Below are 26,285 nucleotides of genomic sequence, written 5' to 3'. Positions count from 1 at the left end.
GTGATCTATACATTAGGATGTAAAAACTGAACGGCTGAGATGTGAAAATATGATTGAAAAGTTGGTCTAATGCTCTATCCCTAGAAAAGACCAAATAAAGGGACCCCTCACTAGAAGGGCCCTGTTTCAATCTATGTCAAAATATTAGTTAGTTAACAACTATGAGCAATGAAGAAGTTATTGAGATTTTTACTTTTAGTGTTTACAAAAGATATTATAAAGATTTTGATGTAGTTGATACTAATGATTTTGTGAATTAAATAATGAATTCAAGATGAAGAGGTAACAAAAAGACAAAAAAATAGTAATAAATGCAAATTTGGGTGGCGAAGATGAAGATTAATGTTATCTAATGAGAAATTAAGTAATATTTCTATTTAATTCATTGGTTATTTATTTATTTTTCCTTACAAATTTAGATTTTAGAAAATTAATGTACTTAATAGTCATTTTACACTTGGGTAATATAGTCTTTCAATAATTCAAATATTTATAGGGTGAACTAAGAAAATGGTAAGGTGACAATAGACGCACCCATTGGTCAATTTCTTATTTTGACATGCATAAGAGAATTAGATAGAAGTCACTCAGAGTGTGATAAGAGATTAAGAGTGGTAAAAACATTTCTCATTTTAACTTTCTCAATTTCGTATTTAAACTTTTTACCATTAGATGATAACAATCTACTTACTCTTGACTCTTGAGAAGTACATTTCGTTTTTCTCATGTCAAAAATGATGAAGCCGACGAAAGTTGTAAAAATGGTTAAACTCAAATTCAACACACTGAAACCAAAATTTCCATCTATTAACATGGTGACGTATTTGGAAATGGAGTCATACATGAACGATAAAGCTAAGACCTAAAAGCCTAGCGTGAAGGTGGTGCAACAGCAACAAATACCAAAACTTTCTCTCGTTAAGCAACAGAGGGGCATGCCAATTTAACTAGAATGGAGGTAGACCAATAGTAGAGAAATATCCGATAACAGTTGTACAAGATTTACACATTCCTTCACATCTATCTACCAAAAAATGTAAAAATAGACCGATTATTCGGCTCATCCACATTGTGTTATGCAATTTTCTTCTCTTGTTAAAAAAAAAAAATCCACATTGTCATTATTATTTTGAATAACCATTCGCATTAGTATTGCAAGTCAAGAATTAATGACATGCCAATTGCGAAACAGTACAACACTCGTGCAACGGTGCAAGGCTAAGAGATTGGCTTCAGCACATACAGTTTGCATGCATGGGAGTCCATGGTGGCTGTCAAGTTTCCAACAAATCGTTTCTTCAGTGTCTTGTGCTGCATTTCATTAGTCGGGACAGACATTAGTAACAGAAGATATTGCACTACCAGAGCTGCCCACCATATGATATCAAACATGTAATCTTACCTCCCAAAGATCTCTTGCTTCAACTACACTGTTTGGGGGGATACCAATGTCTTCCCAGTGGGCTGTAATGGATGTTCGCCACGGGCCTCGGTTGACAAGGAGTAAGGCAACTCTGTAGCCTGAAAGGGGCCCAGCCCAAACCTGTCGGAAAATGGGAGGTTAGTAAAAAGGGTCGCAGAATTTTTACTAAAGCACAACAGCAGGGTCGCAGCCATTTTCAATCTTACCTCAAGATCTCCTTCCATTCTAACCTTTTTAGCTTGGACACCAAGTGGATCTGTTACAGTTAATCAACACAAAATTCAGAGTTCTATAACTGAAACAAATTGTTTTTCTTTTTCAGCCAAAGGTCGTAACTACCTTGGTTGACAGAGATGACCTCTTTATTTGCGATGATCTCCATAGTCTCTTTTGTCATATTCCTCACATCACAACCAATAAGAAGGGGAGCCTGCAGCAGTACAGTATTAACTATTTGTAATCGTTTACAGATAACCCAAAATTCATATTCCACACAACCAAGCAAATATCATCAAGCAGAACGAAAACCTTAGATATGGCCCATATGCTAAAATGGACTACATATTCATCCTTTGTCATTCCTCCATTTCCCACCTCAAGCATGTCAGGATCTGTTCACATTAAAAAAAAAACTCTTTAGCTTTCTTAGATAAACATACAGAATGAGGCTAATTAAAGACAGTGTTACATGGTTTCATTGCACTAGGGGACTCTGACCATTCCAACCACCAGGTCTAGCATATTCAGCATAAACTTCATTCATGTCTGCTCTGGAGACCATACTGCCAAGGAATATGCAAGAAGAGTAATCAGTGAGATCCATTGATAGCATTCCGTGATAAATAAACACACATACACACACAAAGTCAGAAAGAAAATGATGGATAAAATACTAATTTTGAGAGCTAATTGAAGAACACAGTTTCCACCTTTCCCATGTATCAGAAATGTCATTAGTAGTTCTCCAGCTGTTTCCGACTTTAGCACCCCATAAAGCAGGATGCAAATCTCCCCTAAAAACGAGACAGGGAATAAAGTCAAGTGAATAACAAAAAGAATAGTATCACAAGCAAAATAAAACTATATGGCTGTTTCAACATTACCATTCACACAGAGAAAAGAATATGGGACGGTCTGCTTTCATCAGTGCTCGAGTCATGACAGGATATCTACAAGAAGATATAGAAATATTCACAGAAGGTATATGGATACTAAGCGGGAAACAAAAGTGCAGGCGAGGATAGCAATCAATTTGCAGCGGTAGTACCATATCACGGTACATATACTATATTTACCTAACAGTTGGTTTGGAGCCATCAGTATTACAGTTGTCATACTTCAAATAATCAATACCCTGCAAAAGAAAGGAAGCATTTTGATATTCCATAATAAAATATCATCATTAACAGATATTATCTCCCTGTGATTGAAGGGATTAGAATATATCATACCCATGCAGCAAAAATTTTGGCATCTTGTTCCTCGTGACCAAGTGAACCAGGCATGGTTTTGCTGCAAGTAAAGTACCTGCGAAGTACAAGTGCATGATTATTTGTCCAGTTGTAAGTTTGAAACAAATATAGCTATCTATCATCATTCCACCACAATTGTGCTGCATATATTTGTATGAGTGAGTAAGAGTCATGATACCCTGCATCTGAGTAGATTCCTAGCTTTAGTCCCTTGCTGTGCACATAATCCGCAAGAGCTTTGATGCCAGATGGAAATGTGGATTTCTTGGGCACTAGATTACCCTGAATAGGAAATCTTATGTTTAGAAATCTCTTCTATGCTTTTAAATCATTTTTATAGTGGTGAAGTGGTTGAAATGAAAAGGAGAAACAAATACCTTGTCATCACGAGCTACTTCTGCCCAACAATCATCTATAGATAGCAAGAAATCAAGTATTCCATCATTCACTTGTGAGTACTGAATAAATGATTATAAAATATAAAAAGATAGCAAAAAGACTGACAATTTACCTATGTTAACATAGGTATATCCAAGTTTAGAGAGACCAGTGGAAATCAGAGCATCAGCTGTCAAACCAGAAAAACAAGAACTGTTATTAACCCCTGATGTACATAACCAACAAGTCAGTCCAACACATCTTGATAGACGCATTTCTGACTAGGGTTTAGGGTTTCTGACTAACTGCCAACCCTTTGGGGTACTGACTTTAGTATGTGAAACTTGGACTGAGCATAAGGTCAAATTACCAGTTGCTTTGATGATTTTCTCATCAATTTTGCAGTTGAAGTGATTCCAACTATTCCACCTAAGCAAAGAGAAGAGAACTGATTAATACCACAAGTGACAAGTCCTTTCGAACGAATTGAAAAGGTTAGGAAAAAGATAGTTGAAGTTCCACATATTAACGATGGGTAGGATATCGAAACTTAAGAATTTAGCACAAAATAAACGGTTTTCATGTTATATCCAAAACTCCAAGTATTCCACGGTAAAAGTTAAACCAGGGATTATAGACATGAGATATTGGTCTTACTAGAAAGAGATGACAGCAAAAGGAGATCAAAACATACATAATTAGAAGGTGATAAAAAAAAATTAAAAAATATTCTTATTCTTCTTATACCGCCATAGGAATTCGAGATTCAAGGATTGACATTAACCAGAAACAATGCAAAAACTTCCATAAAAACAATTCTTAAAGGAACGAAACAGATTTTTTTTTTTTTTTCCTTGCTATTTTTCTAGAGAACGGCAATATCCCAATTTACTAAGTTATGGTTCTGATATTCTAATCTGACTACTAAAGAATCCAAGAATTTATATCGCATGGAAGCTGTGAGCACTAAAACAAGAGAGAGAATGCAGAGATGTTTTACCCCATGGGAGGAGTCACTCCAAGCCCATTAGCAAGCAGATTTCGTCTCTGTTGCTCTTTGGTGTCTGCCACCATCATTCTTGTTATCGGTGAAGCGCAAACACCCATTAACATCGGTTGTGGTGATATGAATGAGCATACAATCATCACCGTCATTACAATCATCCTCGTTGTTACTGCAGCATCACCGCCACTTTTCCCCCTCATATTCACCATTTGTAATTCTCTGTTAGTGCAGCAGTTCTTCTTTATCACTGGAGTATGTATCTCTTTACCAAGAGCGCAGTACTCCGTGCCCCGTGGAACTTCAGTAGTATAATTGAGATAGAGAAAAAGGAGTCGCTTACTTATAGGAGTTTATAGTCAAGTCTTCTTCACTCTCGATGTAATTTGATAACGTGGCGTTGATGCCTCCCAAATTCATATATATATGATCGAAATATTTGAATTTTAAAAGATAACGATTTCCTACTGGAAATCTGTAACCGGAAAAGAAGAAATAGAAGAAGATAAGGATACGAATATAAGTATATACCATATCAGGACTCTTACGGTGCGTTTAGATGAGAAAATTATGAAATTCGTATAAATTTATAAATGTGTAATAAATTTATAATTTCATACTCCATCAATCTATAATTCCATTAATTGTAATTTCTATTATTTGGTTGTATCTATTTAGTATTTGAAATGTATAATAAATTAAGAAAGTTTAAAACAAATAAAAAAATAAAATAGAAAAAAATATTGTTTTGGAAACGAAAATTGAATATTGCAGAGGAATTCATAAATGACACCTATTTTTGTGAAAATTGAAGTGGGGAATTTAAATAATGAATTTAAATAATAAATTCATTCGTTTGTTTTGATATCAATATGTTAATAGCTTATCAATAAGCAAGATTGACATTTTTAAACCACTGCAAGTGGCGTAGTGGTTCTTGCCTAATTGGGTGTACTTCCCAACCTAGGTTCGAACCCCGAAGCTGTCAAAGTGGCCAGACACTGTGGGAGCATTTCACACGCGTCGAAGGGATTTATCTTGGGCCTAGGAACCCTTTGAATTCCCCTTGACAAAGTCAAAAAAAAAAAAAAAGATTGGCATTTTTAATAACTTTGAAGCTCTAGATTGTTTATGTACTAGGCCATTTAAACACGAAGGAAGAAAACAAGCTACTACAAGGCAATTCTAATCCGCTTCCTTGGGTAAAAGGATGAGTGGAATGAAAACTTGCTTGCGGGAGAATTTTAGTTTTTATTCAGGTTAAGGGCATTTTAGGGAGATTAGAGAGGTGTAGACCGTGTAGTTAGTATATTAGGTTTTTGAAAAAGCAAGTTAGAGATTTAATAAGTTGAGAGGTCCAAATGCCAAACGAGGGAATTAACTTGTAAGAATTATGAAATTCTTACTTTCAATTAAATTCCATCACTTTTTCCCTCATACAAACACACTCTTAAGAAAATACTATAGACCTCGTTTGTTTCGCGGATTTGAGGACTTGGGAAAGGAATAACTTTCATTTCCTTTGTTTGGTAACCACAAAGTCCGGAAATGTTTTCCTGAGGGGAAAGTTAAGGGTAAACTCATTCCACTCAAACTTCATGGGATTGAGTTTCCGATCCCATTTCCCAGCATTAATTGCAATAATTTTGAACAATAATACCCTAGCATTAATTACTTGAGTACCCTTGGTAGTGTTGAAAATTCATTTCAGGTTGTTTTTATTTTAAAATAGAAGGGTATTATTGAAACATTGATATATTTTTACTTTCCTTTCCTGCACCAACCAAACATCGAAAAGGAAATCAAATGATCTTTCCTGGATGCTTTCCCTGCTTTACCAAACACAGGAAATGAAATCTGACAGCAACTTTAGTTTCCCTTCCCCACGGGAAAGACAAGAGAATCGATTTTCCTTCTGTGAACCAGACGAGGCCATAGAGTAAACGACAAAGGAAATGTAGTAGCTGAAAGGCGCATGCTTTATGCGTGACACGTGCATACTCCCAAGTTTGCCTTGTTTTTGGTCCATACTCCAGTGTTCTGAAACCATTCTGGCCCAGGCAATTTGATTCTTCCTCCACTTTCTGGCCAGGTGATCTGCTACTGCTATCACCACTCGTGCATGCTCGCTATTCTCTCATTGCCATTAATCTTCTCATTGCCATTAATCTCATCCAATCGGATCCCACCGCGCTTGAGCCAAAAGCTGACTAATTGTATAATACCAATGGGCAGTGGCATGTCTACTCTAATGTTTGGGAATTAACTTCCTGCGGAGACATTTAAGACAAGCAGTAGCCAGTAGGTATCGAAGAACCATATTTCATTTCAGCAATGCCTGATCAATCAACCATTACTATGACCACGATTGATCGATACTGGTAGGGTTTCCTGAATCTTATTCCTATTCCAGGATCCCGGGGTAGGGGAAAATCAATCACGATTAATAAAAGTTAGCTGATAAAGTACACAGCATTAACTCAACACAGGAACTAGATGTCCCCATAGCCCCTCACATAAGGAAATGAAGATACTAGATTGTTCAGTGCTTTGACAGCTAAAACACCATAGCAGTATAAAAGAAACCCGAAAGCAAAGTCTTCCCCTAGGACGCAATGCGGGCATCCTCAACGTTACTTCACTACGCAAATCTTAATGACCGAGGCAACTCCAATACGATGAAGTGCCACCACAGCATCACCAGGCTTGCACAGTCTCCTCTTTGTTGCCGACTTTAGAGCAGCATCCAGGATCACCTCAGTGGATTCGGAATCGGTGGCCTTTGCAGATCCTTCAGCCAATAGAGGAATCAAACCCCTGTAGATCAGGCTATGTCTTGCTGGAGTCTCATCACTGCAGTCCCAATCAAACGAGTCCGTGGTCAAAACTGGAACAACTACAGATAGGATAGGAACAGCTGGCCTGTACTTGGCTACCAATTTTGCGGTGCTCCCACCACGAGTCAACACAACAATGAGTTTGGCTCTGGCCTTGTTGGCTGTTCGGACAGCAGAGGATGCAAGACTCTCCAATGGGCTCATTGGAAGCGGTGTAGACTTTATCATCTCCTTAAATATAGCCCCATAGTCAAGGGACGATTCTGCCTCAATACATATTCGAGCCATGATCTTCACAGCGAGTTCTGGATAGGACCCAGCTGCACTCTCACCACTAAGCATGACACAATCAGTGCCATCAAGGACAGCATTAGCTACATCTGTGGCTTCAGCACGCGTTGGCCGTGGAGACTTGATCATGGATTCAAGCATCTGTGTGGCAGTGACAACAGGCTTGCCCACAAGATTACACTTATATATCATCATTTTTTGTGCCAGAAAAATTTTCTCAACTGGGATTTCCATACCAAGATCGCCTCGTGCAACCATGAATGAGTCGGTCTCACGCAGTATCTCATCAAAGTTGATAACTCCCTCCTGGTTCTCAACCTTCAGAGAAAAAAAAAACAAAAAGTGAACCCAAATTCACTAGTTAACCACTGAAAACAACCCAGGTCTAGACAAAAGCAAAATCTTGATCTCTATTAAAGATATTGCATAAACATTGCCATGCATTAACATAAACGTACTGGCGCACACATGCAAAGCACATGGCTCCATCCATAAAGGGAACACACATGTGCATAGACAAAATGCATATCCATAACACACAGCATCAGAAACTAAGCAAACCAATTAGATATGTCACATGAGCACTTCTAAAGTGTTTGATGCTCTTAAATCAAAACTTCACTTCTACACTAACAAATTTCTAGTCTTGTAATATGTTCAGTGCTTGGGTGCTAAAAAGAAAAACATCAGGCTTGACTGATTAATAATTATAATGCATACGCTTGTAACAAAATGAAGCTACATGTAACCCATAACATGAGGTCCTGATCACTACATGTATTACATTAATCACAGTAGGTCAGTACCAATATTAGACCAGCTATTTGCAATGATACATAACTCCATATGGTAGAGAAATCCATACAGGCAAGGAGCTAAACTACAACAGCACAGAGTTAAATCCACCACTGTGGGGAGGTAGTCTACCACTATCGAAATTAATGTATTGCTAAAGTAATGCCCATCCAACTATCCCCTAAAAACAAATTGGTTTTAATCATAACTTTGAATTGGTGCAACTATGAGCTTGAGCCTCCTTTTGGGACCATAACAAATAAAATGAAACAGAATGATGAGATAGAAAGGAAGAAAAAAATGGAGCAGCAAAGGTGACGTGAGACTGGGTACTTTTTGGATTCTCAATTCAGAGAAGAGAGATTATTTTTAGTTTGTGGAAGAACCAAATCATTCTTCAATTTTTTATCTTCTTGTTCAATGGATGTACGCAAGAGGTCAAACTATTGATCTCTCAATGCTTCTGTTCTTGCAAATACTAAAAATTGAAAGGGAAATAACATACCTTTGACATCAACTGTATGTTCTTGGCATGGGGTCCAAGAACTTTACGGACATTAACAAGATCTGATCCCTTGCGTACAAATGAAAGAGCAATCATATCAATGTTGTTGGGAACACCCCATCCCAGAATATCTTCCTTGTCCTTCTCTGTCAGTGTGGGAAGATCCACCACAACACCAGGAAGATTGACATTTTTCCTCTCACCCAGCAATGCAGTGTTCCCACAACGGCACCTCACAATACCAGCCGCTGGATCACAAGACAACACATTAAGGGTAATGGTGCCGTCCGCACATAAAATGGTGTTTCCAGGCTTCAAGTCCACGGCCAGCTTCTTGTAGCTCATGGAGATGGTCTCTGGATCACCCTTGATGGTATAGTCAGTAGTAATGGTGATTTCCTGGCCTTCTTTAAGTTGAATAGGCTTCCCATCCTTGAGGAATCCAGTCCGAATCTCAGGTCCCTACAGAAAAAGATGATGGGAATTCGATGGTAGAATGAATAAAATCCTCTATTTTGAACTTTTAAGGTTGCACAAAGGCAGGGCCTTATAAAAACAACTTGTTCATGACATAAAACACACAGAGAAAGGGAGAGGGGGAAAAAAAAGCCTTAGCTTCTAGGACCATCATCATATATTGATAAAGTTTGTTGGTTTACCACATTCCACCAAAAGGTTTAAGTGACAGCAAAGAAAGTGGTGCAATCAAACGAATCTATACATTATCTATGCCAAAACAAGGATACATACAGCCCAAAAACAAGAGCAATTAGAAATCTTAAACTCAATGATAAGTTGCTCAGTTTGTATTTCTGTTGGAAAATATGATAGCCGGTATGAAAAGATAACGCACAAGTCAATGACTCAATATCGATCATATACATGTCGATGTTCCTGTATAGATCAAAGAGTGTGAGGGTAGGCATGCAGGAAAATGATATTATGCAAAATGATGAGGCAGCCAAAAGAAAACACGGTGTATATGATATGTGACAAAAATGGGAAGCAGAGTATGTTTGCTGATGAAGAATGGTTGGTAATGGTGGGTATTTTATTTATAAAATAGAAAGAAAGAAACTAATTAAGAACAGGGAGAGAGAGAGAGAGAGACCTTGGTATCGAGCATGACGGCGCAGAGGATCTGAGTGTTGTGCATGGCAGTGCGGAGATTGTTGAGGGTCTCCTGGTGGTAGTCATGAGTGCCATGGGAGAAGTTAAAGCGAGCAACATTCATGCCAGCCCTCAGCAGCTTCTCCAACATCTCCACCGACCGAGATGAAGGACCCAAAGTACACACGATCTTCGTCTTCGGGATACGCCCATCGTTGGGCAGCTCCTTCAGTATTCCCTCTATGTCTATGTTCGCCATATATCGAGATCTTCAAGCTAGATGTACTTAATTTCGATTCAATTCTGTAACCACAAACTCAGATCCATCAATTTACAATCGAGAGAGAGAGAGAGAGAGAGATGAGCTCAGGACTACTCACCGCCGCCAAGGTTTAAGTACAAGCCAGCTTCGAGCTCGTGCTTTGCTCACCAGTCACCACACCTTCCCTTGGCTTACCTACCACAGAGAGAGAGAAGTGCGTACAGTAGTCAGTGAGAGTCGCAATGTCTGAAATATGAGAGATTGAATTTTTGTAGTGCTGTCTCTCTCTCAGTCTCTCTCTCTCGGTGCTGACAACAAAAAGCACAATGAGAGTGAATGTGTAATAAGTAACCCGTGGGCAACTTTGAAACCAGTGGACCGGACGCTGATAAGACTCATTGTAGCCAGCCAGGAACCATTTTTACCAAACGGCCCCGTTCACATGGTCACCGACTGACCAAATGATATTTGGTCAGTCACCGTTCGATTGAGATCAGACGGTTGACAGCTCTCATCTCAGATTTCATCACTTAGCTGTCAACCGTCCGATGTCAATCGAACGGTGACTGACCAAATAATATTTAGTCAGTAGGTGACCAGGTGATCATGACTTCTATTCGGCATATTCCCAAAAGCCAAATAAGTGAAAAACAGCATGTTCAAAACAGAATATTATCAGCATACATCCTAAAATTTGTCATGTCAATAAATATAAATTTTCAGGCCAGAAAACAGAATCAATAAAATCAAATTTTTTACCCATCGTAACCCAGTAAATGTCAAATAATTGAATAAAATATTTAGTTTTGGAAGAGACAGGTTTTTCTAGCTCATATTTTATGTTTTTTTTTTTTTTTAAGTGAATGGGGTGAAATGGTAGATAATGTTACACAGTGACTCATCCTATAAGAGCTAGACAAAATTAAGCAATGTCTAAAGAACCCTAGAGCTATCTAACGTAATATCACTGTAAAATCACCAAGGGATTAAGCTCCAAATAACTAGTAACTTGATACTACTAAGGCCAGAACCGAAACAACTCAAGCACTAACCCTAATTTATCATGAAACCCTAGGATCACCCTGGGCAGAGTGAGAATACCCAAGGAAACTACTAAGGCTATGTTTGGTATGGCTGTGCTTCGCAGAAAAGCTGGCTTCTGCTTATTTCTGAGAATAAGTAGCTGAAAAGCAAATTAGCTTAGTGTTTGGTAAACTGGCTTTTTATAAGTGCTGGCAGTGGCAAAAGCAGTGTTTGGTAAACTCAAACTGGCTTGTGCTTTTTATTTGTGAAATGACCAAATTGGACATGAAATATTATTTTGCCTTAATTGTTTGGTAATACAATATTATTCAAATGCTTTCGTTATCATTTCAATCTTTATTATGGAACTTTTAATTTTTATAAATCATGGTGAATTAATATTAGATAACCGAATTCTAGTTTTTTAGTTCATTTTACCTAATGCACAATAATAATCAATTGGAAATCAAATTGAATGCAAACCATGATCAATATTTGTACCAAAAGCCTTGTGATACATCAATTTATCAAATACTGAATTTAAGTAACATTGTTGTCACATTCATACATTTTAATTTTCAAGTTTCCTAGCTAAGTTTTACATCATGAAAGATAATATAACTTGGTGCGTTGCTTGGTATTCCGCTTGATCTCCCAGTGACTCTGAATTAATACCAGCTGCAACAACATACATATCAAGTTTTCCTATTGGTATTCCAGTTCCAAGAACTCCAAGGTCACCTAGGCCAGTAGGAAAAGAAACCAAGAGACATTCAATATAAAACACAGGAAAATGAAGGATAATGATGAAAAATAAAAGCAGGGGATGGCAACAAGCAGGTTTTGTCCCGGAAGTATTTAGGTCAAAGCCTTTACTTGCAGGTCCAATACCCTTTCAATTGTATTGTTCATCTCTAAGCAACCAATTCCATTATCACACACCCTTCTCAGATTATTCTGCTCAAACTCAACCCCAACTCGGGAGACCCAAAGAAAAAGTGATACAATCTATGCTTTTCACACCATTCCTTCCACCAACTAACCAACTTATTATAATAAACACAATAATCTTTCCCTGGATCTAAATTCCTAGCACAGTTTACAAATTTACTTTTCAGATTTTACACTAAGGATATAAATTTGTTCATCGATAAATCATGCATGCCATGCCATATCATTAAGAGCAAATCCTAACCTTGCAGCACAGAGAGTGAATTAATTTCAGCTGCAGCAACATATATATCACATTTTCCTATGGGTATTCCAGTTCGAAGAGCTCCAAGGTCACCTAGCCACCTAGGCCATGAATACAATTGCCATCAGTAATGATTATCATGTCTACCATAGCTGCATGATTATCAAAGTAAATATGTCACGCCCCTGATTTTACACACATGAAAATCGATATATATAACCCCATAATTATATATGCGTGAACGTCCAGTCATCAATACAAAATACCTGGAATCTTTTTCCCTTTAACTTACACAGATATTGATGCCCTGAACCTTCAAAGTTAATATAAACTCGCTCCATAGAGTTATATATTACAATGCTTACGAATTAAATTGTCAACAACAAAATAAAACGTAAATGCAGCTCAGAGTAACTATACAACGGAAGTCCTTATCAACGGTAAAGTCACAAAGATAGCTTCCTACCATAAAGCTGCACAGGCATCACCTCAGCTTCAGCCACGATCTCCTCGACCTGCAGGATTAACCCCTACACCATTCCATTGAATAGTGCACCGGGTTCCACACAACAAACCCGGTAAGCTTATGAAGCTCGTATGAGTAACTCAAAACCAATTACACAAATTTCACAAAAGCCTTCTGCTCATAACCTCAATCCTAGCATCCAATTACACAAATTTCGGTCAAACAAGACTTCCTCAAGAAATGTTTAACGCCATCCTAACGCACTACGGCGAATTCCAACATCACACTCATTTCCCATTTCCCCCCTAGGAGTTTTTGACATCAACATGACATCAAAGGTGAAGAACAATGAATCACCTTCCTATCCTCACTACAGAGTACAGTTCATAACCGCTATGGCTCTTAATGTAAATCAAACCATCAATCAATACAATCAAGGAGAAATCAAGGCAATCACATATCAAAACAAGCAAAACAATTCATAGTAACCCCTGCATATAATTTAGTTCAGGAGGTCACACTAAGTCAAACAATTCAAGACAAGGTAGTCATCGAAGTCCCACACTCTGACGTCTGTAGGTAACCCCAACCATCACAGCAGTCCTCTCGATCTTTGTTAACTTAATAACAATTCAGCTCCGCTACCGAGCAGTCATCACACTGATCATCGCACAGATTTCCACCGATCATCACCTAGATTTGCATCATCCTACTAATCATCACTTAGATTTCAAGGATCATCACATAGATTCACGCAGATATCGCCACTCATCGCCCAGATAGCGATCATCACATAGATTTCGCTGGTCATCACATAGATAGCGATCATCACATAGATTTCGCTGGTCATCACATAGATAGCGATCATCACATAGATTTCGCTGGTCATCACATAGATAGCGATCATCACGTAGATTTCGCTGGTCATCACATAGATAGCGATCATCACATAGATATTTCTATACAAGCTTTACATGACAATCATCACAAAGATTCACCATCCTGATGTCATCGATTCATTACACAAATATTCTTACATAAGCTTTTCATGACAATCATCACAAAGATTCACCACGAAGTCACTAATACATGAATATATATGTATATATATATACCCCATAATATATATATAGACACACATAGTCATCCATTCAGAAATGCCACTAATACCAACTATAGTCGTAGTTAACCTAATAACTCCAAGACAATAGGGTAGTCATGCTCATAACAAATATCGATCATATTCATAACAAATATTGATCCTGCTCATAACAAATATCAATCCTGTTCATAACAAATATCGATTCTACTCATAACAAACATCGATCCTGCTCATAACACATATCGATCATACTCATAACAGTTATCGTGAGATTTCCCCAACAACGATAAAGGTAATTCGTTCACAAATGAACCTTGTGAGATTACTCACCTCGAAACTCCCGCTGCGTCTTCAATTTAGAACAAGGCAACCAATCCACAAAATAGCTGTCCAAGGGTTACTACGTCACGTACCTATGGAATTACAGCTCTTATTCAGTCAATGAATCACAAGGGATAACGTTCGAAACCCTAAATCGAACCAAAATTCCCAAGGTGACGCCAAATGAGGCGAAACCACATCCGAGACCATCTAATGTCTCCGGAACACTTATACGATCGATATGTCAAAATCACAAGTCGATCGGATGCTCAAATCCTCAAGGATCGAATAAATCGATCGGTATGAAACTGCAAAAATCATAACAATTCCATACGAACTCCAAAATTTGCATATTATATATCGAAACGCTCGTATCGACGAGTACAAGACATATAATACCAGAAACAGTTCCCTACATGGCCGGAACACCGCCGGAACGCCACCACAGACGGTGGTGCACCGCCGCCGGCCAAAAACTCATTATTTCACAAAACTCCCAACATCAAAAAGCTTCATCTAAGCATGCTTGTGAACTTTCATAACTGGATCGAAGTCAGAAAACAAGCTTAAGGGATCGAAAACTACCTCACAAGCCGTGAACAGTGTCCAATCCGAGTTGATCGAAGTTTCACGTGAATCGATCCAAACAACCACCAAGGATCGATCAGCGAAGCTATTCTGAGCTCAACCAAGGAATCGTTGAAGCCATGAAGTCGCCGGAGTTGTGTTTTCCGGCCGGGTCCGAAAACACAAGGCTGCACCGCCTTCTACCGCCGCCACCACCGAGAATCGGCGCTAGAGAACACCACAGGGACCACCAGACGGCGGAGACGATCCTGTCTGGAAAATTTCGTCGCCGGAGATGGCCGGAGCTCGCCGGAAACGTCGGGTCGGATCGACCGGGTCCGGGTCGGGTCAGACGGTTTTCTTCGATACTGAAGGTATCGACCGAGAGAGAAAAAGGGAGAGAAAAAATGAGTTTCCGGAAATGGAAGGAAATGAAAATAGTAAGTTTCTCTTTCGGGAAACTTCTATTTATACTAAAATGGAAATTCCTTCCAATGACCATAACTTCCTCATACGAACTCCGATTCTCGCGTTCTACATATCCACGAACTCGTATCGACGCGCTCTACAACTTTCGTGAAGGAAGTTTTCGGAGAATCCCAACGTATAAAAAGTCAACCTTTGGCAACCCCCCCTAAAACCATATCCTTCAATTAATTATTCGCCCGAAACACTTCCGCTCCATCCACGAGCCACGAAACCGTCCAATAGTTATAAAATTAATTCTGGAAAATCCTCAGAAAATAATTATGAATTTCCGGGGTATCACATTCTACCCCCCTTAAAGAAATTTCGTCCCGAAATTTACACGTGCTATTCCCACAAGTACGCGTAAATCAAGCTCAAATCCAAATTTTCATTCCCAGTAAGAATGCCTTCCTCTCAAAGTACGACTTACCTCGATCAATAGTGGATACAGGTACTTCACCTAGTATCTCAACAGTAGGAATCGTTACCACACCACTTGGTGGTAATCCAATCATTTTATGAATTCCCATCCTCGTACCCTGCCCACTAAAACTCTTGTGACCGCAACACTACACACAGATCACACAAGGGTCCAGAATCCTGTTATCAATAGTATCAGCATCAATACATTGATAACGCTACACTAGCATTCCTAGAATTGAAATGACAGCATCACTTCAACTCAATCATCAATCAACAACTCACATCAATCTACTTAAGGAAACATGCAGCCATGATTTCCTTTTAACGTTTCATATCCTTTCCATAGAAAGGACAACATGAGTCACCACTATGACCATGATTTATTTGCTAACTTAACCATCAAGTAGCAATTCAAGTCTCATCTAGACAATTAAAGAAGAATGCCATCGAAACTCTCCTTCAAGCTGCATACCTATGAGTCTCAAGTAACCTCGACCGTCACTCCCATAAGCTATCATGGCAGATAAACTAGAACCCTATTGAAATTGTAATCACTCGTCCTACTAAGGACGTGATTACCTATTCCCTGCCTTGATCACCATCTGTGGTCTATCACCATCTGTGATCTGTCACCATCTGTGACATATGATTTCAGACTCCGTCTAGTCAGGAAATCAACATCAAGGTCGCCATCTGCAACCTGTCACCATCTGTGACCTATAATCTTTAGATCCCATCTGGTCTCAGCTCAACCATTTATCACCGTCTGTGACTCATGACCTTCAGACCCCATCTGGTCATGAAGTCAAACATCAAGGTTACCGTCTGCAACCTGTTACTATCTATGATCTATCACCATCTGTGACATAAGATCTTCTTAGACCCTACCTGGTCTTAAGGTCAACGTTAAGTAAGTCGCATCCGACTTAAAAACGTTACAACATCTAGTTTCGGTTTTTCCTAATCCTTGCTCACCATCTGTGACCCTTGATACAAAACCAATACATCTAAAATGAGTCACGCTTGACTCAAAATGTAACATCAAGCTCAATACTTTCCAAACAATAGAAAACATCTTTTTCTATAATATCGTTTCCTGAAAAGTCGCATTTAACAATAATATGAACACCATCATGCATATTATTATTCATCACAATCATTCACAAGGATATATATATATTTCATCTAAATATATATATATATATATATGTAGTCATTCGCTCAGGAATGCCCACTAATACCAACTATAGTTTGCAGTTAAATAATTAACGCCAAAACAATAATGGTATTTCTGTTCATAAAGGTCCTTGTGAGATTTACTCACGCATGAATCGTCATATGGTATTGCGCACACCTAGGGTTGCAAAGAATTTCAACTACCACAAAAGTGAAATATGCAACAGGCAATACATAATGCTCAACAATTACTCCTTCCCAAAAGATACCACACACAAAGGTCTAACTAAAGATGTCAGGTAAACCCATCACTACACTAGCACAAAGAGATGCGGTATTCTACTATCACACTTCATCTACACAAGATTAATTTCAAGCAGATAAGCACTTCATCTACACAAGATTAGTATCAAGCAGATAAGGTACCTTGCACCCCCGCGTTCTGCTGGCCAATAGCAATCACCCCCGCATGTCCCTGAGGATGTTGCCTCTGCTGATCCCTCTGTCTCATACCCCGAGGTCGGGTACACTCATTAGCCAAATGCCCTACTTGTCCGCAATTATAGCACGACCTAGGTTTCGGCTTCAAACATTGCCTTGCCATATGGCCCACTTCCTTGCAGTTATAACATGTTAAGGGTGCCACCCCAGCAGGTGCAGCTGCCACTCTACCTGGAGCCTGCTGATGAGTCCTCTGCCTCTTCCAGAACCCACCTTGATTATCTGTCCCTTCATTGTTCACAACAATTGCCTTTCCCTTCCTTCGAAGGTCCCTGTCAGCCGACTCCTGTTCCTGGAAAATCAAGTTCTCCTGCTCAATGGCCATAGCCTTTACGAAAATGAGCTCCACAGTCTTCAGTTCCAGAACAGCGACATCGCGCCGGATTGAAGCATTCAGTCCCCATTGAAACTTCATAGCTAAGCTCTCAGCATCCATCTGCCGCACAAAGCGATACAATCTTGAGAACTCAGCCTCATACTCCCTCACACTCTTAGTCCCTTGGACTAACGAGATGAATTCCCTTTCCATCTGCTCCCTCACTGAAGGCGGAAAGTACTTCTTCCTGAACAGTTCCACAAACTCATTCCAGGTCATGGTGGACACGTCCATCACCCTCTGTGTGCCATTCCACCACACCCGTGCATCTCCTTGGAGCATAAATGTGGCAATCTTTCTCTTCTCAATGTCGTCGCAGACGACCATCTCAAAGTAGGCCTTCATGTTTTCGATCCATTGATCTGCCAACATGTGATCCGTACCTCCCTGAAATGGGACTCCTCCCAATCTCGAAATCTCCTTTGCCAACTTCGACAAACGAGTGGGATCTACAACATTTGCAACCTCCACAACAGGTGGAATAGGCAGCTCAACATTTGATGCCTCCACATCATTCTCGAACATCTCCTCAACAGGAGGAGGAATCCTGCCCCTGCCTCGGGCTCCACCCTTGCCTCTGGGTCTACCTCGACCCCTAGCTCGGCCTCCTTGTGAATCCATCACCTAAGAAGCATAACAACCTGTGATTAATACTTGTACAACTTCCAACTACAAGTATAAGTCAACAACATGACTAAATCAACCACCTTACTACGTCAGAAGATACAATTCTATCCCCTACGTAAATCTTGAGTCAAATCTAAAGGTCCTCATTCCTCAAAAGATTATAACTCCTAGAAGCTACCTTAAACTCCTACACTTGGTTCACTGAGCTAACACTACCCTGATGACTCGCAATCCAACACTCATTGCATACCCAATGACTATATCAATACCGAAGAGCATCAGATGGGGATCCGCTGCAGACGGGCCATCACTCGAGGAGTATTGATTGTCACCAAATATGCACCTTACGCTCTGATACCAAACTGTCACGCCCCTGATTTTACACACATGAAAATCGATATATATAACCCCATAATTATATATGCGTGAACGTCCAGTCATCAATACAAAATACCTGGAATCTTTTTTCCTTTAACTTACACAGATATTGATGCCCTGAACCTTCAAAGTTAATATAAACTCGCTCCATAGAGTTATATATTACAATGCTTACGAATTAAATTGTCAACAACAAAATAAAACGTAAATGCAGCTCAGAGTAACTATACAACGGAAGTCCTTATCAACGGTAAAGTCACAAAGATAGCTTCCTACCATAAAGCTGCACAGGCATCACCTCAGCTTCAGCCACGATCTCCTCGACCTGCAGGATTAACCCCTACACCATTCCATTGAATAGTGCACCGGGTTCCACACAACAAACCCGGTAAGCTTATGAAGCTCGTATGAGTAACTCAAAACCAATTACACAAATTTCACAAAAGCCTTCTGCTCATAACCTCAATCCTAGCATCCAATTACACAAATTTCGGTCAAACAAGACTTCCTCAAGAAATGTTTAACGCCATCCTAACGCACTACGGCGAATTCCAACATCACACTCATTTCCCATTTCCCCCCTAGGAGTTTTTGACATCAACATGACATCAAAGGTGAAGAACAATGAATCACCTTCCTATCCTCACTACAGAGTACAGTTCATAACCGCTATGGCTCTTAATGTAAATCAAACCATCAATCAATACAATCAAGGAGAAATCAAGGCAATCACATATCAAAACAAGCAAAACAATTCATAGTAACCCCTGCATATAATTTAGTTCAGGAGGTCACACTAAGTCAAACAATTCAAGACAAGGTAGTCATCGAAGTCCCACACTCTGACGTCTGTAGGTAACCCCAACCATCACAGCAGTCCTCTCGATCTTTGTTAACTTAATAACAATTCAGCTCCGCTACCGAGCAGTCATCACACTGATCATCGCACAGATTTCCACCGATCATCACCTAGATTTGCATCATCCTACTAATCATCACTTAGATTTCAAGGATCATCACATAGATTCACGCAGATATCGCCACTCATCGCCCAGATAGCGATCATCACATAGATTTCGCTGGTCATCACATAGATAGCGATCATCACATAGATTTCGCTGGTCATCACATAGATAGCGATCATCACATAGATTTCGCTGGTCATCACATAGATAGCGATCATCACGTAGATTTCGCTGGTCATCACATAGATAGCGATCATCACATAGATATTTCTATACAAGCTTTACATGACAATCATCACAAAGATTCACCATCCTGATGTCATCGATTCATTACACAAATATTCTTACATAAGCTTTTCATGACAATCATCACAAAGATTCACCACGAAGTCACTAATACATGAATATATATGTATATATATATACCCCATAATATATATATAGACACACATAGTCATCCATTCAGAAATGCCACTAATACCAACTATAGTCGTAGTTAACCTAATAACTCCAAGACAATAGGGTAGTCATGCTCATAACAAATATCGATCATATTCATAACAAATATTGATCCTGCTCATAACAAATATCAATCCTGTTCATAACAAATATCGATTCTACTCATAACAAACATCGATCCTGCTCATAACACATATCGATCATACTCATAACAGTTATCGTGAGATTTCCCCAACAACGATAAAGGTAATTCGTTCACAAATGAACCTTGTGAGATTACTCACCTCGAAACTCCCGCTGCGTCTTCAATTTAGAACAAGGCAACCAATCCACAAAATAGCTGTCCAAGGGTTACTACGTCACGTACCTATGGAATTACAGCTCTTATTCAGTCAATGAATCACAAGGGATAACGTTCGAAACCCTAAATCGAACCAAAATTCCCAAGGTGACGCCAAATGAGGCGAAACCACATCCGAGACCATCTAATGTCTCCGGAACACTTATACGATCGATATGTCAAAATCACAAGTCGATCGGATGCTCAAATCCTCAAGGATCGAATAAATCGATCGGTATGAAACTGCAAAAATCATAACAATTCCATACGAACTCCAAAATTTGCATATTATATATCGAAACGCTCGTATCGACGAGTACAAGACATATAATACCAGAAACAGTTCCCTACATGGCCGGAACACCGCCGGAACGCCACCACAGACGGTGGTGCACCGCCGCCGGCCAAAAACTCATTATTTCACAAAACTCCCAACATCAAAAAGCTTCATCTAAGCATGCTTGTGAACTTTCATAACTGGATCGAAGTCAGAAAACAAGCTTAAGGGATCGAAAACTACCTCACAAGCCGTGAACAGTGATCCAATCCGAGTTGATCGAAGTTTCACGTGAATCGATCCAAACAACCACCAAGGATCGATCAGCGAAGCTATTCTGAGCTCAACCAAGGAATCGTTGAAGCCATGAAGTCGCCGGAGTTGTGTTTTCCGGCCGGGTCCGAAAACACAAGGCTGCACCGCCTTCTACCGCCGCCACCACCGAGAATCGGCGCTAGAGAACACCACAGGGACCACCAGACGGCGGAGACGATCCTGTCTGGAAAATTTCGTCGCCGGAGATGGCCGGAGCTCGCCGGAAACGTCGGGTCGGATCGACCGGGTCCGGGTCGGGTCAGACGGTTTTCTTCGATACTGAAGGTATCGACCGAGAGAGAAAAAGGGAGAGAAAAAATGAGTTTCCGGAAATGGAAGGAAATGAAAATAGTAAGTTTCTCTTTCGGGAAACTTCTATTTATACTAAAATGGAAATTCCTTCCAATGACCATAACTTCCTCATACGAACTCCGATTCTCGCGTTCTACATATCCACGAACTCGTATCGACGCGCTCTACAACTTTCGTGAAGGAAGTTTTCGGAGAATCCCAACGTATAAAAAGTCAACCTTTGGCAACCCCCCCTAAAACCATATCCTTCAATTAATTATTCGCCCGAAACACTTCCGCTCCATCCACGAGCCACGAAACCGTCCAATAGTTATAAAATTAATTCTGGAAAATCCTCAGAAAATAATTATGAATTTCCGGGGTATCACAAAATACAAACACCAATAACTTTAATTACATGATAACTATCAATTAACAGCAGTCCAACATAGCCCCGACCCTGAAAGCATAATGATCCAACAAAATGAAAGAAATGGTCACTCACCAAATCTTCTGCAGCTAGCCCTGACCATTAAATCGGAGTAGCATAACTAGCTTACCCAGATTGCAAACCAATCCAATCTCTTCCAAGCAACCAGATTCGAAAACATTGCAGACCTGGAAACCCCAAGATTCAAAATCAAACTTCATTGCTGTTCAGCTAGCTCATGAACAAACCCAAACCCAATTGGTCCTAACCCAATTAGCTAAATACAGAAAATCAAACTAGCATCTAGCTCATTAACATACCCGATTGGTCCTAACCCAAACCCAAAAAACTAGCAGCGAGGCATTCGAGGACGGCGGAGCGGAAATTGGAGGCTAGTCTTGGAGGACATGGAGATGGATTTGGTGGCTTTGGGTTGTCTCTGTAATTGGATTTGAAGAGGGATCGAGGAAGGCCGCATGTAATTTCTTCCAGGAAGGGAGGGCAATCACTGGTATTATCAAAGTATCATTAATCTACAGTATACCGCGCTACAGTAGGCGCTGCTGCTTCTAGCTTCCAAAAGCAGGGGTGCCCTGGCTTCTGCTTTTCCAGCTTAAAAGCCCTGGCTTCTGCTTTTCCAGCTTAAAAGCCCTGGCTTCTGGAAGAAGCTGGCGTGAAGCTGATTTACCAAACACCACTCTCACCGTTGCTTATAAGCGGGGGAGCTAAAAAGCCCCCCCAAACATAGCCTAAGTCTAGTAGTCTAAAATAGAGCAGGAACATAACAGGCCGAGTGACATACACTTCTCATCAAACCCAAAAGACCACCCCAATAAATGAGCTCAATCCAAGCGCTAGGAGAGCATAATTTCCTCGCCGCCACTGCTAGCCTCACCTAAGCCAGTGCCAGCAATCTGCATCCATTTGAGACGATAGATCCACCATATTCCTTGCCCAACCACCACCAAGATTGAGAGCTATCGTGGACGACTGGTCATTGACATCACCGCCATGATTATGGAACCCGAAGGCATTTGATTAACCACTGTCCTTGGGTTCACTTGCAACCTCTGAAAATATATGGTCTCATCATTCTTTGATCAACTCATATTCTATGTTTAATTTTAGTATATCGGCTACTGACCTTTTCTTTTAGGAATTTAGGTGAAAGGATACCAAAAGTTTCAAAACTTGAGTTTAAAGTTTTTAATTAACGATTCCCCAGCTTTATTTTTTTTTATATCATGTTGAACAATTAATCAACTTCTCAGCACCTCAAAAATTCAATTTGCCAAAAAAGCATGCGTAGAAATTCAGACCCTTAACAAACAGCCGTTGGCTTGCAACTATAACAACTATAACTTCCCCTATTCTCAGCTCTTGCCCTAACCATTGTCTTAATGAATACCTCCAGCACTTTCCCTGACCATTGTCTTAACGAATAGCTCCCCTGCCCTATACGATGATCGAACCTGAAAATATTAACAAATACAAGGAACTCTTGTCAATAAACTATGTTGAGAGAAATTAGGAAAAAAGATAAAAGAAACTAGAAGTTAAGAGATATATAATCAATAAACTATGTTGAAAAATGATCTATAACACAATGAAGTATGAGAGCCCAACTCGATTTGGGTAATGCCAAACCAGATCACTGTGTTCATCCAAGAAAGGAAACAAAATAAAACATCATATTAAGATCTTACCAAGGGCCCACTGGCTACATAACGAAATCCAATAGACTCCCCATATTCCTTCCAGAAATCGAATTTCTCAGGGGTGACATATTCTTTGACAGTCAAATGTAGTGGAGTTGGCTGCAGCAAACAAACAATTTCAAATCAAATTTTCTTTCACAAACTATGATAAGTTCACAGCCTCTCTTGATGATTGCACTTGATTGCCTCAAAACAGTGAAGTTGGTTGCTCATGGAAAATATAAACAGCTCAAAGCTAAATACATATAGCTGTGTATTACTAACCTGTAAATACTGTCCAAGTGTCAGTATATCCACATCTATAGCCCTTAAATCAGCCATGGCTTCTTTCAACTCATCGTCTGATTCTCCAAGGCCCAACATTATAGAAGTTTTTGTTATCATCCCCCTCTTGCTTTGTTTTGCATGGTTTAGAACAGATAAGCTCTGCTCGTACCTGCATTGCAGATTAAGTATAAGAATCTTTTTTGACGAGAAGAACCAATCCAGACAAGCAGATCACGCAACCTATCCTAGTAGCTAAACAAATAGCCATGCACTTGGCCAAATACCTTTAGATGAAAATGATGATTTTCCAGGCAGTAAAAACACATGAAATTTTCACACTTTGCCACTTTATCAGCTCACAAAGGTTTAAGGTACAATGTGAAAAACACATCTATAGCTTCGTGAATAGAAGCACAGATACACAGAGAGCAGGTGAAGATATTTGATTGGGCAACCCGGAATGGTATTATCCACACCAAGGTTCAAAGTAAATAAAGTGGCTTATCTGCCTTTCTTTGTCCAAACAAATCAGCGAATAAGAAGCAAGAATATGATTAAACTGAATTTGGATTGCTATAGACAGTTACATTTAGGCAAATCAACCATACTAATTTCTTCAACTAGAGAAGGTTCATCTACTAATTGCATGAATTGCCTGAAAATGGATAGGAGACGATCTTAAATAAACCAGGTTAACAGGTTAAGACCTCACTTGCAACTGACATCACATGACCTCCCAACAAGCAAACTGAACAGATGCCAGAAATGTTTTAACGATTTTGGTCATAAGTTTATATTTCACATAAATTGGAAAATGCAACAACTTATTTGAGACCTCATACCATGTTCAAACAATGAGAGTATATTTGGTTCCAAAATCAACTACTTCAAGGCCAAACACTAATTAAATATCATTCAAATTAGACCTGAAATCTATCTGTCTATGCCCAAGTAAACAAGCAGATAAGAAGGGGAAGGAACTAGATACTCAAGCAATGCGCTTGTTGATGTCAATCCAAGAGGCTGTTAACATGTTCAAAAATGGAACTTGTACAGGACATAGTAGCAAGCGGTAGATGCAAAGACATGAGTTTGAGCATTTATGCACACTTGTAGGCATAAGTGTAAATGAATGAGGGTGAATGCAGATGTAAAAACAAGTAATTGGAAACACTGTGGAGAAGATAAGTTAAATGGAAGAAGATGCTGACCCAGCGCGAGGATCTCTGACAATTCGCTGGAGGCGTTTGACAGTCTCAATGTTGTGTGCAAAGACATCAAGGCCGGAGTGTAGCAGAGTGTGCACAGCGGTCAAGTCACCCCGAAAGTCAGAAGTTAAGCACTCGACCATGATGTCAGGCTTGAGATCCTGCAAGAGGAGAGAAAACAAGGAAATGAGTGAAGTGGAAACTAGAAACAAACAAATAAGAGTGGGTGGAGTGAAAACAAGGAAATGAGTGAAGTGGAAACTAGAAACAAACAAATAAGAGTGAGTGAAGTGAAGGGTGAACCTTACCTTGAGCGCCTTGACGGTCTGGGCAAAATGCCCACTTCCACCGTCAGGCAGGTCATCACGATCGACACTGGTTAGAACAATATAATCGACACCCCAGCTGGCAACGGCCATGGCAGTGTTGATGGGCTCCATGGGATCGGGTGGTGGAGGGGTTCGGCTGGTCTTGACGGCACAGAAGCGACAGCCGCGAGTGCAGGTGTCTCCGAGAACCATGATGGTGGCGGTGGAAATGCCGTCGCCACCTCCATTCCAACACTCGCCGATGTTAGGGCATTGGGCCTCCTCGCACACCGTCTTGAGATTCAAACGGGACAAGGTCTCCTTCACCTCCTCATACTTGATGCCCTGTGGGGCTTTCTGCCTCAGCCATCCCGCCTTCTTCACATTCGGGTCTCTCCCAGTGAAAGGCCCCACCGCCGCGGCCTCACATCGTATTCCCCGCCGGATAGCTGGTTTTACAATCGGGATTGAACCTCTCGAAATTTGGGATGGCTGAATCATCATTTTAATTCTCCTCCTCCGCTCTCTGGATGTCTTTCAATTCAACCCACGCACGATGCAACACTGTGGACTAGTTAGGGGTTTTGGAGAGAGAGAGAGAGAGAGAGGACTGAATTGAACGTTGGTTGTGGTTTCTTTCTAACTTGTTTTCTGATGAAGAGAGACTCCATCTTCTTGTAACCTTCTTGCCCTTTGAAATATCCGTCATTTGTTGCTTGGTTGGTCCGGTTGGTGATTGGTGTTGGTAGTTATGTTCCCTCCAAAGTGGAAAGAAAAAAAAAAAAAAACAGTTATTTGGATTTGCTAGTCACCAAAACAAAAGCGTTATCAATGACAATGGGAATTGCTGCTTGCGATTTCTAGAGGGATGAAGGCTGGTTCCAATCCGAAGATAACTGAGATACGTGCGGCGACATTGGGATCACAGATTACTAATCAAATCGGTTTTTTCTCAATAATCAACACTTTTATTCTCAAAAAGAAAAAATAAAATAAATAGTGTTGAAA

The 26,285-nt window shown here is 40.0% G+C and overlaps 4 protein-coding genes and 1 long non-coding RNA gene across 5 annotated transcripts; all 5 read right to left on the bottom strand.

The window, feature by feature from the left end:
* Window positions 1–918: 918 nt before the first annotated feature.
* LOC112197360 (alpha-galactosidase 1) lies at window positions 919–4,736 on the bottom strand. The gene is made up of 15 exons (XM_024337990.2): window positions 4,274–4,736; window positions 3,644–3,702; window positions 3,407–3,463; window positions 3,273–3,307; window positions 3,074–3,177; window positions 2,875–2,950; window positions 2,719–2,777; window positions 2,527–2,592; window positions 2,353–2,436; window positions 2,141–2,205; window positions 1,952–2,034; window positions 1,763–1,853; window positions 1,630–1,679; window positions 1,403–1,543; window positions 919–1,311 (listed from the first exon to the last, which is right to left on the bottom strand). The coding sequence occupies exons 1-15, from the start codon at window positions 4,486–4,488 to the stop codon at window positions 1,219–1,221; spliced, it is 1,278 nt and encodes a 425-aa protein (XP_024193758.1). The 5' UTR covers window positions 4,489–4,736; the 3' UTR covers window positions 919–1,218.
* Window positions 4,737–6,571: 1,835 nt separating this feature from the next.
* LOC112197359 (pyruvate kinase, cytosolic isozyme) lies at window positions 6,572–10,403 on the bottom strand. The gene is made up of 4 exons (XM_024337989.2): window positions 10,195–10,403; window positions 9,816–10,117; window positions 8,705–9,166; window positions 6,572–7,722 (listed from the first exon to the last, which is right to left on the bottom strand). Exons 2-4 carry the CDS (start codon window positions 10,071–10,073, stop codon window positions 6,910–6,912), a joined length of 1,533 nt encoding a protein of 510 aa, XP_024193757.1. The 5' UTR covers window positions 10,074–10,117; window positions 10,195–10,403; the 3' UTR covers window positions 6,572–6,909.
* Window positions 10,404–11,551: 1,148 nt separating this feature from the next.
* Window positions 11,552–12,457, bottom strand: LOC121052669. The gene is made up of 2 exons (XR_005809760.1): window positions 12,295–12,457; window positions 11,552–11,840 (listed from the first exon to the last, which is right to left on the bottom strand). It is a non-coding gene; the product is annotated as an uncharacterized LOC121052669 (long non-coding RNA).
* Window positions 12,458–17,226: 4,769 nt separating this feature from the next.
* Window positions 17,227–17,643, bottom strand: LOC112199818 (DNA-binding protein HEXBP-like). Its single transcript, XM_024340779.1, has one exon. The coding sequence runs from the start codon at window positions 17,641–17,643 to the stop codon at window positions 17,227–17,229; it is 417 nt and encodes a 138-aa protein (XP_024196547.1).
* Window positions 17,644–22,972: 5,329 nt separating this feature from the next.
* Window positions 22,973–26,201, bottom strand: LOC112197361 (lipoyl synthase, chloroplastic). The gene is made up of 5 exons (XM_024337992.2): window positions 25,278–26,201; window positions 24,973–25,130; window positions 23,759–23,930; window positions 23,483–23,593; window positions 22,973–23,248 (listed from the first exon to the last, which is right to left on the bottom strand). Exons 1-5 carry the CDS (start codon window positions 25,779–25,781, stop codon window positions 23,174–23,176), a joined length of 1,020 nt encoding a protein of 339 aa, XP_024193760.1. The 5' UTR covers window positions 25,782–26,201; the 3' UTR covers window positions 22,973–23,173.
* Between the last annotated feature and the right edge of the window lie 84 nt (window positions 26,202–26,285).

This window comes from Rosa chinensis, chromosome 4 (genome assembly GCF_002994745.2).
Source record: "Rosa chinensis cultivar Old Blush chromosome 4, RchiOBHm-V2, whole genome shotgun sequence".
Classification (NCBI taxonomy): domain Eukaryota; kingdom Viridiplantae; phylum Streptophyta; class Magnoliopsida; order Rosales; family Rosaceae; genus Rosa; species Rosa chinensis.
Note: the sequence above shows the minus strand (reverse complement) of the source record. Positions and strands in the feature narration are given on the sequence as shown.